Raw genomic sequence first — 12148 nt, 5'->3', positions numbered from 1 at the left:
AAGAGGGTAAGTAAATTAAATCTTCAATCTCCCAATGACGTGACACATCATTTGCTACTCACATCAGCTCCTTCTAAAGACTTTTTCAGTACTGCAACCACTTCTTCCTGGAAAGCGACTTCATCCACACATTTTGGGCGACTGGAAAAAAACCCCAGAGATTATTTAGTATAATAGCCTCAGTAATGTCTTAAGTGTTCCTTTTGCTAAAATACCAATGATAATTCTTATATATTGGTGATAAAATGGGAAACTTTCATAATTGGAAGTAGGTGGAAGCCCCATGTGTATTTACCTTAAGCTAATATATACTGAAGGAGTGAAATCACTTTTCCTTTTACATGCATTGCTTGCATCTAGAGTACTTACAACAGTTAAATAAAAATATTTTGCTTTATTACACCACAAATGTCCACTGGTTAAAAATTTAAAGTAAACAATGGCCTAGAACATAATGTATTTTGATAAGATCATGCACTTAAGCTGAAAAGAAAGACCTACTTAGCAACCCAGAATAAGCAACTATTTTGGTTAATATAGTTAATAGACAGTTAACATAGTTAATTGGCTAATACCAATTTCATCCATCACCTAACTGTGCAGAAAATACATACCTATTCACTTGACTGAGGGCTAACAAAATAACAAGTTTAACCAAAATGAAGTGTAACAACATATAATTTTCATCTTACATCAGTAGTGATTTTAAGAGAAACTGGAACAAAGTTATACTCCTAACCCTAAGATTAGGTACTGTACTTAGTTGGCTAAAAGCTCTTCCTTGATTTATACATTTCTAATTAATCAGGTCAATGCTGGGTGGGAATTTTATGTCAGATAATGCTTTCTAGGGAAACCAGTGTATGTTATACACCAGGGTTTCATATGCAAATACCTGCAGGGGCCAGGGAGAAAGCAAGAGTAAAGAAGGCAGAGTGTAAGGCAAGAGAAAACAGAAGAATGATGGCGAATTGAAGAACATATCACCTTGCCAGAACGAGAAGCAGTACTCAGGTCTCATGGTGTCAAGTGAGAATCTGCATCTAGTGCTGTCTAATCCCCTAAGAAGCTGAAAACCTAGGTTTTCAGCTGAAAACCCCCTCCCGTATATTTTTTAAATTAAAAATCTAGATTCGAATGTGAAATCTCCCATTTTAAAAACCATCATTGGTAGCAAATAAAACACGGGAGGATCTTATTTGACCTATAATCCACAAACTTTTGGTAATAATTGAGGCTATATTATTATAACACCAAGGGTTATAACAACTTGTCATAATATCACTTAGCTGATTTAAATTTAAGCGCCACCTCAAGCGTTTTTGCCAAAATGCATAAGCAAAAACTCAACAATGTCCACCTATCAGCAATGAAAGGGGGAACAGATTATTTGGATTTAAATGGAACTCCTGACAAGACCTTATGGTCACCTTCTAGAAACTGTTTTCTTCTGCTGTATCTCAATCCCTAAACCACAGACCTGAGTTATACACAAGACCTTAGTTCATCTATAAAGTAATTAAACTAGATCATTCTACAGTAGTTTCAGCTGCAAGGCTCTATGACTTACCTAATTGGGTGATTCTTAAGGACATCTAAACAAAGCAAATCATCCCTCTCCCCGTAAGTTAAAAAAAAAAAAAAAGTGATCAAAACTGGTTAGAGACGTAATATATTAACTATTTCAACAAAACCACAAGCATTCTTACTATTTTTCCACCCACGGAACAGGTTTGGCTTTCTTGTTCTCTCCACTGCTTCCAGCTGTGGCAGCTACTCGATCCTTCAGTGGTGGTTTAGTACCGACAGATGTGCCTTTTAGAAAAGCCTGCATGGTTACTTCACCCTGACCAGGTGCAAGACAGAAAAGGAAAAGCTCTTTCGAAATCATTGTGAGGACATACGGAGTGATAGCACGCTTAACCTTGTGCAAAATATTCCAATAATTACTTACCAAATAAAGGACATCACCTCATGACCTAGCATCCTCTAAATGTATTGTGCTGAGAACTAAAGGGACCATAAAACTGGCCGAAGTGCTTAGGACACTTAGAATTTATTTATACTGAGAGAGTTACAGAACAAAGATAAATTTATGAATGAAAAATTTTGAATTCCACACTTTTTGACAAATATGATGTCATTAGTGGCCAAACTATGCATGGGCCTCTATAGTCTCTTCCATTTCTGTCAGGGGCCTAGCTTTAGCTCAGACCCAGGGACGGACTTAGCAGTGAGGAGTTGGGACCACAAATGAGAACTTTCATTTCTTTTCTTGGGCCTAGAGCTCTACTCAAAGATCTGTTTTAGTGGCAGAGCCAACGACTACCGCTGACTCTGAAGAGGCTGTTTTGTGGGGAGGGTCGGGTCTGGGAATTTGTTGTTAAAATGGAAACAGTTCTTTTGCTTAGTAACATGCTCATCTGAAGAAATCAAAACAAAGTGGGAAAGCATGAATTGTTCTAAAAAGTCATGCAAAAATCTCACCCAGAAGATAACCACTATTAACATTCAGATATACTTTCTTACAGGCAGCAGAAGGCTGTTTTAGGGATAAGAGAGCATTGTTAGCTTGCCCAAAAATTCTGTTTTTTTCACTGCTCTCGCTCAGGGCCTAGATCAGTAACTAGTACATGATAGATGCTCCATAGTATTTGGTGACTGAATTACCATTTATGAGACTCAGCTGCCCCTTCTGTAAAAGGCGCTAAGGCCGACTCCATAAGGCAGTTAATAAAAGAATAAAAGGTAAATAAAAGAATTGTGCCAGCGAGGGCTGTTGGCCCTTTAATTCCCTGTCGGTGGGAATTAAATTGGTGCAGACACTATGAAAACCAGTATGGAGTTTCCTCAAAGTATTAGAAAGCAGAGGTATCATATGATCCAGCAATTCCACTATTGGGTATTCAAAAAGATCTATGCGCCCCTATGTTCAATGCAGCATTATTTATAACAGCCAAGATATGGAAACAATTCAAGTGTTCATCAGTGGATAAATGGATAAAGATGTGATACACACACATGATGTTACTCAGCCATAAACAAGAAAAAAAATCTTGCCATTTGTGGCAACACGGACAGACCTTGCGGATGTTCTACTAACCAAAGACAAAAGAAAGCCAAATACTGCATGATTTCACTTACATGAGGAATCTAAACAAAACAAAACAAAACAAAACCCAGACTCAGCGAACAGACTGGTGCTTGTCAGAAGGGAGAGGGCAGAATGAATGAAGGGGATTAAGAAGCACAAACTTCCAGTTATAAAATAAATTGAACCACGGGATGTAACCTACAGCACAGGGAATGTAGTCAATAGTTTCTCAATGTATACAAACGTTTAAGCACTGTGGTACACCTGAAACTAATATCGTATGTCAATTTAATCTTTTTTTTAAAGAAATACACAGAAAAAGCACACTTCTGTGTACACATACCTCTATGCTTGGCATATGAGTAAACACTCGGTAAAAATGGTTAAAACCTGCATTACTGGATTTTTTAGCGTTACTGGATTATTCCCTCCATCCCTGCCACAGGTTGCAGCAATTACTAAACAGTACTACAAGCCAAAGCAGGGCTCTGAAAGATGCTGTACTGAGCTACCATTCTGCGAACTGGAGCGACAGGGGAAGACATCACAGGGGCATCAAGGGCGCAGGAGGTGAGGAGAGCGAAGGCCACCCTTGCAATTTCTCCGGCCGGTCGCCCGTTATCCCTGGCTCGCCTGGTCCTGGGCACTGGCTGGGCCTCTCAGCCGCTCGTCTCGGGAGCGAGGATGCCGAGCGAGGATGCCGCAGGGTCGTCCCCGGGGCTCCCAGGGATAGGGAAGGGGCGAGGTGGCCGCGAAATTCTAGCTCCGTTCCCCAATGTGAGACCATCAGGCCTCGGAGGCCCGAAGCCGCCAGACTGGGTGACACTTACAGCAGCCGCCGTCAGCACGGTCGCCCGAGTTCCCGCCACGGAACAGCCGGCGAAGGGCAGGGCGGGAATACGCGGGCACGGAGTGCGTCACTTCCGGCTCGCCGCGCGCGCTCCGCGCCCAAGGGGCCCTTAACTTCTACCCCGTTTTATTTGCACAGGTGACACGCTTTGGGGGTCGCACAGACTAGGGCAAGAGTGACAAAGAGGTGTAGATTAAGTTCCACGCCGTCCCCGTGCATTCCTCGGACTGGAGGCTGCAGGGCAAGGGAAACACAGCGACCCAGGCGGGAGGAGCCGCGGGCACGGCAGCCCCGGCATGCTCTGCGAACGTGGGCGGGGAGGGGTCTGCGACGGCTCCCACGAGGGGCCCAGCGGGGCGTGGGCCTGCCCAGAGCCTGCGGTCCGCGGAGGGCTTCGGGAGTCCCGTTTTCCTCTACCGCACCGTGGACTTGATCGGTAGTCCTGGGGCGTCTCACTGACGTTTCTGCCTGGACACAATTTGGCCTGCAACCTACTTCACCCCAAGGAAAGAGGGGGATTGGGGAGGGTGGAGTCGGTCCCTGGCCAGAAGAGGGCACCCTGATTATCCTGCCCTGTAACTCCACCTTGGTGGTTGCCTGGCAAACTTTGTGCTTAAAAGGGAGACAGCGGGACGCCTGGGCGGCTCAGTCCGTTAAGCCTCCGGGACTCTCGGTTTCAGCTCAAATCATGATCTCAGTTCGTGAGAACTGTCGAACCCCACATTGGGCTGCAAGCTGAGTGTGTAGCCTGCTTGGGATTTTCTCTTTCCCCTCTCTCTCTGCTCCTCCCCTATTTGAGCGCTCTCTCTCCCTCTCTCTCTAAATAAACTTTAAAAAAAATAAAGGGGGAGGGGCGCCTGGGTGGCTCAGTCAGTTAAGCATGTACTTAGATTCAGGTCATGATCTCACCATTCGTGGGTTCGGACCCAGAGCGGGTCTCTGCTGACAGCTCAGCCTGGAGCCTGCTTCAGTTTCGGTGTGTCCCTCTCTCTCTGCCCCTTCCCCGCTTGCACTCTGTCTCTGTCTCTCTCTCAAAAATAAACATTAAAAAGAAAAAAAAATTGAAATAAAGACTTCAGAAGTCTGAAGTCGAGGTCTTTGCCCTTTTGAATGCATGTGGCTTATACCTCTATTAGTAACTGGCTGTTGGTGAGAGGGAGCACTTTTCCACGCAGCTGCTGTGATCATCTTCTAATCCCAGAGCCCTGCCCAGAAATCTGGTGGTGCAGATGCTCAATGAAAATCAGAAGATTGATAATAATGTTTAACCCTACCATGACACATGCCCTATGGGCCCTAGGCAAGTCTTTATCTTTACTCCTTTCTTAGCTCTGAATTTTTCCTACATCTTACTGAAATCTGACCCCTTTTAAATGCAACCTTTGCTGCAGGACTTTCCCCTAACTTATAAGGTTGATCTGGGTCTTCTCTAAATGAATGAGTATAAATTTTGTTTGATACAAGCTCAACATGATATTCATTGTTAATTTTACGCGTTTATTCATTTGTATTTTAACTAGTGCTTACAAAGTGCCTAGACACTTCTAGGTGGTGGGGGTACATCAGGAAACAAGGTAGAAGGTCTTTGCCTTCAAGTAGCTTTACAGCCTAGGAGGGTGACAGTGTGATGTGTGTTAGGAAGAGGAAGTATGGGGCTCTGAGTACATATATCCCAAGCCTAACCTAATCAAGGGGCTAACCAGATTAAGTATCCTTTATACTACTTTCTAACTCTCACAGGGCCTGGTACACTTCCTCGGGAGTATAAAAAACACACAGGTTACCTCTCTGGTCACTGGTTTACAATGTCAGGACCCATGAAAATGTATACTTAATGTATGTACATTTTACTGTATGTAAATTATGCCTCTATAATAAAGTTGCTAAAGACCTGTAAAGGTAGGTGGTATTCAGTTGCTACCTGAACAAACACCACAACCACACAGAGGGAGATATACCCCCATTTTATAGATAAGAAAACCAAGGCTTAGACGGATAAGGTTAACAGCAAATAAGCAAGAAAGCCAGAATCCACATCTAGGACTGTCTGACTCCAGAGTTAAGACTTATAATTAGTCACTGGGCAGGGTCAGGGCTGGCACAGAGATGCCATTATAAGTAGAAAAGAGAGACCTGAATGATAGCATGCTTGGGCAACTGGTTTTAAAAACTGTGCCACATTCCTCTGGTATATTCAGCCCCTTAATGGAGTGAAAAACTTGGTGATTAGAGGCTGGGCCAGATTTCAACCTCACTTGCCTTCTTAGACAACCATTTCATTCCTGAACACAGCTATAGGTAGCATCCTAACCTAGGTATTTCATAATTTTTTTTTTTTTAAAGAATAGACGGATTTTTTGAAGTTTATTTATTTATTTATTTTGAGAGAGAGCATGTTCAGGAGGGGCAGAGAGGGAGGGGGAGAAAGAGAATCCCAAGCAGGCTCTACACTGTCAGTGCAGAGCCCAACGTGGGGCTTGAACCCACCAACTGTGAAATCATGACCTGAGCCAAAACCGAGTCAGACGCTTAACTGACTGAGCCACCCAGGTGTCCCTAGCATTTCATAATTTTATGTGGCCGCCATGCACTGTCTCTGTCACCAGAACAAGAAAAGTCTTTATATAATTACATACTACTTTGTTTGTAGTATACCTGGGTGTTCATGTGATTGAATCAGTTAATAAATTTATAATAGCTTTTGCTTTTTTTAAAATAGCCATTCATTTACCATTATGGTATTACGTGGAGATTTGTGAAGTTTTTAATGTTAAAAGAGGGCTTTTTAAAAAATGTTTAGTTATGTTTGAGATAGTGCAAACGGGGGAGGGCAGAGAGAGACACACACAGAATCCAAAGTGGGCTCCGGGTTCTGAGCTGTCAGCACAGAGCCCAACGTGGGGCTTGAACTAATGAGCCATGAGATCATGACTTGAGCCAAAGTCGGAGGCTCAACTGACTGAGCCACTCAGGCTCCCCAAAAGAGGGCTTTTAAAAGTTGAGTACAACTCTACTTAGTGTGTTCCCTTTTGAAACAGACAAGGATTATGTTTTATGGGCCCTCTAGAAAAAGATGACTGGGGTGGAAAATAAAAGAAGATTGCTGTTAAGAATGAGAAGGATTAAATAGTGAATGACAGTGTCAATTTTGAAAACAGGAAATGTAGGTGTAGTGGGTGCTCTGGTGTGCTACCTTTTAGGGCTGAGACACTCACTTCCCCAGCTGTTGGGACTGTCGAGAGCTGACAGCTCTCAGCTGAGTCCTTTCTAGAAATTGTGCTCAGTCACCAGAGCCACTGCGGCCAAAATCACATTTCCTTGGGGGTAGCCCACCTTCAAGGACTAGTCTAGGAGGAGGAGAGAAACTTAACCTCTTTGCCTTGGGGTGGTACAGCTCATGGACTGTCCCAGCTCCAGATCTCTATTGCACTTGCACCACAGTATTTTTGCCCAGTCCTGCTTCCCTGAGCCCTCTCAGGTATTGTCCCAAGAGTATCAACCAATAAAAAACCTCCATTCAGATCTCAGAATCTGTTTCCTATAAATTCAACTCATGATGGCGCGTATAAGTAGTAGTCCTACAAAAAACTCTTAAGATGTAATTTTGTAGTTGGGTCACCTGCCAGCCTGCTGGTAATGAGAACCCATCCTTGGTGATAATGGAGCACCGATAGCCCCTGGGATGCTATGGCAACTGTTAAAACTTTCACCAGTGGCAAACTGGAATGGGATGCCTTTGGAAACAAGTACACCGACAGATGCAATATCTTAGGGATTTTAGGAAATAGTAATTACATGAATTTTGGAATTGGATGGCCATTTGGGGGGAGGGAGGGCTTATTAATTAAAACAAGACAAAGGCTGAGAGTGATTCATTGCTAGTACCAGACCAGGTGTGAAAGCCAGAGGGTCTAATCGGCAACATATAAAGTGATCACATATCCTACAGCCAGAGGGCAAAAAATAAAATTAAAAATCTGTGGCGGGGTATCTGGGTGGCTCAGGTGGTTAAGGGGTTAAGTGTCTGAATCTTGATTTCAGCTCAGGCCATGATCTCATGATTTGTGAGGTGGAACCCTGAGTTGGGCTCTATACTTACAACGCAGAGCCTGCTGGGGATTCTCTCTCTCTGCCCCTCCCCCACTCACTTGGGCTCTCTCTCTCTCTCTCACACACACACACACACACACACACAAAAGTTCTGTGGGCCAGACCCCAAAACTAAATTATAGGAGTAGGAGTTCCAGAGGAGGTTAAATTCTCAACTCCATCTAGTCTCCCACATCAAGGTCAAAATCCTGATTGGGAAAAAATGGGATGCTGAGACTTGAAATGGGGTCATCTGGGTTGATGCATTTGAAAGTCTTAAATTGCCATATTCCCTTGAATGCTGTTGATGACAGAGGTTATCATTCTGTGCAGAGTGCATTCTTCTCTGTAAAGAGTGCATTCTTCACTGTTAAAGGCTGAAGCTTGATGACATAGAGGTTTCTGCCTTGTAACACAACACATATCTTCCCTTACTCCTCAATGGTCTACCCCCCTCTCCACTCCTGACCACCAGAGCTATAGCCAGGATGAAGAATGCTGGGTCAGCTAATGGTAGAAAAGGACTACCTACTGAAAAAGCTGGCTGGATGGGTGACACAATCCAGCTGAGCAAGCAGGAGAGAATGTATGGGGCTGCACTGGATGGAAAAGGGAGAAAAACCTGTGGCATAGTATTTAATAGCTAGGCAAAGAATCCAGGTGACAGCATTTGGTTGTCCCTTGGAAACTTGGAAAAAGCAATCACTCACACCAAGTAGGAATGCTGGCCTGCAGTGGCAAGCAGTGGGGAAAGAAGTCAAGACACTTGATTGGGATATACTATGGAAGGCCAAAAAGCGATTAGCCCCCTCTGTTCTCAGGATAAAGTGTTCTTCAAAGTGACAAGGGATGTGCTGATTGAGGGGGCTTCAGTATTGTTAAGAAGCTTGATGGTGGACTGTCCCCTATAGGCCAAGACCACTGGTAGGAAATGTGGGGACAGAACAGGGTTTTCTGATAGCAATGGGGACAACAATTCCAAAATAGAAGCCAGATGGCAATACTTAACTCTCAAAAGCAAGTTATCATGAGTGACAATGTCAGAGGCAGTCAGAGAGGTCTGAGTCACAGACAGCTGGGGAGGTGGTTAATACAGCATAGCATCCTGAGAGACGTGATAGATGAATAGCAGATGAGAGTATTGCTCAACCTATAGAACCAAAATAAATCCAACGTATGATCAGGAGGCGAACCACAGTCATGACCATGAAAAGTCTTGGTCACTTTCTCTGTTTCCAGACCTGACCAGTTTTCCAACCTAAATCCCACTTACTGACAGCAGCTCACAAAAGAGGACCCTGCAAACACCATGGCAAAAATATGATTTCCTTAGCCCTTCTCCAAACCCATCTACTCATATAACTACCCTGAAAGAAACAGGAATACAAAGACTTTCAGGTCTACTGGATGCATGGTCTGAGTTGAGAGGTCCAGGAACCCAAACCATCCTTGTAATTCCCCTGTTGGAGTAGGGTGCATAAGGGGTAGCGTAATAAATGGAGCTCTTACCCAGGTCTGGTTCATGGTAGGTCCACCCACTCCACACACTCATCTGCTGGTAATTTCCCTGGTTCCCCAAACAATGGAATGGCCATGCTTAGGAATTGGCAGACCCCACACTGGCTCCTTGGACTGTGGTGTAAGGGCTATCATAGTAGAGAATGCCAAGTAGAACCCCGGGAAATAAGTGTACCCTTCCCAGCCAAGACAGTAAATCAAAACCCATACCATATGAAAGGATACGGCAAATACTAGTGCTACCCTTAAATACGTGAAGTAGGCAGGAATGGTCCTTATCATAGGCCTTTTCCATTCATGAGTATGTCCCCCACAAACACTAAATGTATCCTGGAGGATAACGGTGGGTTACCATAAACTCAACCAAGTAGTAGCCTCCCATTGCAGCTTTGATCCAGATAGGGTATCCTTGCTAGATCAGATTTAAATGGCCTTGGATACATAGTAAACAGCCATCAATCTCATACATGTATTCTTTTCAATCCTCATTAAGAAGGATGATCAGAGGAGTTCACATTCACATGGCACAGGACATGGTATAAATTCACAGTGTTGCCTTTGATATATGTTAAGTCTGCCCTCTCGCATAATATAGCCTTAAGGACCTGGACCACCTGGACATTCTGCAAAGACCACATTCATCTATTAACGATCAGATGAGCAAGAAGTGGCCAATATACTGGAGGACTGGGTAAGACCTATGCAAGCCAGAGGACAGAAAAAAAAGCTAAATGAAGATTCAGGGGATCACCCCATCGGCGAAGTTCTTAGGGATCCAGCGGTTTTTTGCAAGCTGGGCCACATTCTCCCATCCCCATCACATTAGGACAAATTAGTACCTCACATCTCATGCAACTAAAAAGAAAGCACAATGCCTGGCAGTCCTCTTGGTTTCTGGAGGCAGCATATTCCATATTTAGAAATAACTGCTCTCATTTACTCAGTGACAAGGAAACTTGCCAGCAGGAAAGGGTTTTGCAGCAGATCCAGGCTGAGGTGCAAGCATCCCTGCTGCCGGGGCAGTACAATCAGTGGGCTACAAGCCACATAGACCCCGTGGTGTCCGAATTATCTGTGGTGAGAAAACATGTCATGTGGAGAAGAGCAGAATGACAACGTAAAGCCCCAGGGTCCTGATACAAGCCTGCGCCATCTGCAGCAGAGAATCATTTGGAAAAGAGATTCCCATGTGCTAGTGAGCCCTGGTATAGATTAAGCACCTAACCATGGGACATGAAATGACCAAGTATCCAGATTTATCTATCAGGAGCTGCATTCTGTCAAATTCACCGAGGTTGGGAGGAACCAGCAGCGTTCCATCACAAGCTGGAAGTGGTAAGTCTGGGAACAGCCATGTGCGGCACCAGACAATACAGGAAGCCTGCATGAGCAAGTGACCCAGGCTCCCGTCACCTACCATTCTGTACCAGTGCCTCTCAGCTCACATTTCCGGCTGTGTATTAGTTTTCTATTGCTGCGTTAACAGTATTACCATAAACTTAGCAGCTTAAGACAATACATATTTATTATTTCAGTTTTTGTGGGTCAGCATTTGGGGCATGACTTACCTGGGTCCTATTCTTCAGGTTTTCATAAAGCTGCAATCAAGGCATTGTCTGGGGCTGTGATCATTACCTGAGCACCAACTGAGGAGAGATTCGCTTCCAGCCCCGTATGGTTATTGTCAGAGTCCTTGCAGACTGCCACACTCAGGGGTTTAGCTTCTAATTGGCTGTTACCCAGAGGCCCCCTTCAGCTCCCTGTCACATGTTCCTTCCCATGTGGCAGCTCATAACATGACCACTTGCTTCTTCACAGCAAACAAGGCACAGGGAGTGTCCTTGCAAGATGGGTGTTACAACCTTCTATAGTGTATTAAGTACACATGCTCATGTACTTCCCAACATCTTTGCCATATTCCCATTGAAGGGGCCTTGCCTACACTGACGGGAAGGGGATTACCCAAGACAGTGAACGCCTGGAGGTCATCTTAGCATCAGCCCTCTACAGACTACCTGGAAGGCTCCTATTTCTAGCTGACAGAGGAGGAAAAAGGCTAAGCTTGGTTCATGGACAGGTCAGTTGGTATGTGGGTGCAAGAGAAAAATGGGCCGGTACTGTAGTGCATCCTCACTTAGGAGAACCTCAGGGACTGCAGTGAAAATCCCCTCCTAACGCTGGTATCAGGCAGTACATCAAGGCATCTGCTTTGTGAAGAGAGAGAAATGGCCTGAGGCAAGGATGCACAGAGGCTTGTGGGTAGTGGTGAATAGCTTGGCCAGTTGGTCAGGGACTTGAAAAGAGAAAACATTGGAAGATTGGGGATGAAGATGCATGGGAAAGAGGCATGTGGTTAGTGGACCAACAGCATGGAGTGGGCATGGAGTGTGAACATCTTCATAACCTACGTTAATGCCCAGCAGAAAGCATCTCCTATAGGACAGGCACGAATCAACCAAACAGAATGACTCTTCCAGTTGTCCTCAGCCACCTTCTTCCCTAGGCTAGTCTAGTGTTGGCACAATAAAGTCATGAAAAGAGTAGCCATGGTGGCAGAGATGGCGGCCACAGGGGCTGTTCTAGCTACTACACTGCTG

At 44.6% G+C, this 12148-nt stretch overlaps 1 protein-coding gene across 8 annotated transcripts in view; it reads right to left on the bottom strand.

Moving 5' to 3' along the window:
- The window catches only part of RFC4 (replication factor C subunit 4), a 46751-nt gene that overhangs the window by 12593 nt on the left and 22010 nt on the right, over positions 1-12148 (bottom strand). For 5 of the 8 annotated variants that reach the window (XM_053221095.1, XM_053221096.1, XM_027061225.2 and 2 more), the window contains 2 exons: positions 1710-1846; positions 63-141 (listed from right to left, as the gene is read on the bottom strand). In XM_053221095.1, coding sequence (XP_053077070.1) covers positions 63-141; positions 1710-1834 — 204 coding nt within the window. In that variant the 5' untranslated portion in view covers positions 1835-1846. Of the gene's footprint in view, positions 1-62; positions 142-1709; positions 1847-3437; positions 3587-3606; positions 3783-3924; positions 4227-12148 lie in introns of those variants that run through there. The other 3 variants (XM_015064341.3, XM_027061223.2, XM_015064340.3) reach the window with 3 other exon arrangements.

The sequence above is a fragment of the Acinonyx jubatus genome, chromosome C2 (genome assembly GCF_027475565.1).
Source record: "Acinonyx jubatus isolate Ajub_Pintada_27869175 chromosome C2, VMU_Ajub_asm_v1.0, whole genome shotgun sequence".
NCBI classification, from domain to species: domain Eukaryota; kingdom Metazoa; phylum Chordata; class Mammalia; order Carnivora; family Felidae; genus Acinonyx; species Acinonyx jubatus.
Note: the sequence above shows the minus strand (reverse complement) of the source record. Positions and strands in the feature narration are given on the sequence as shown.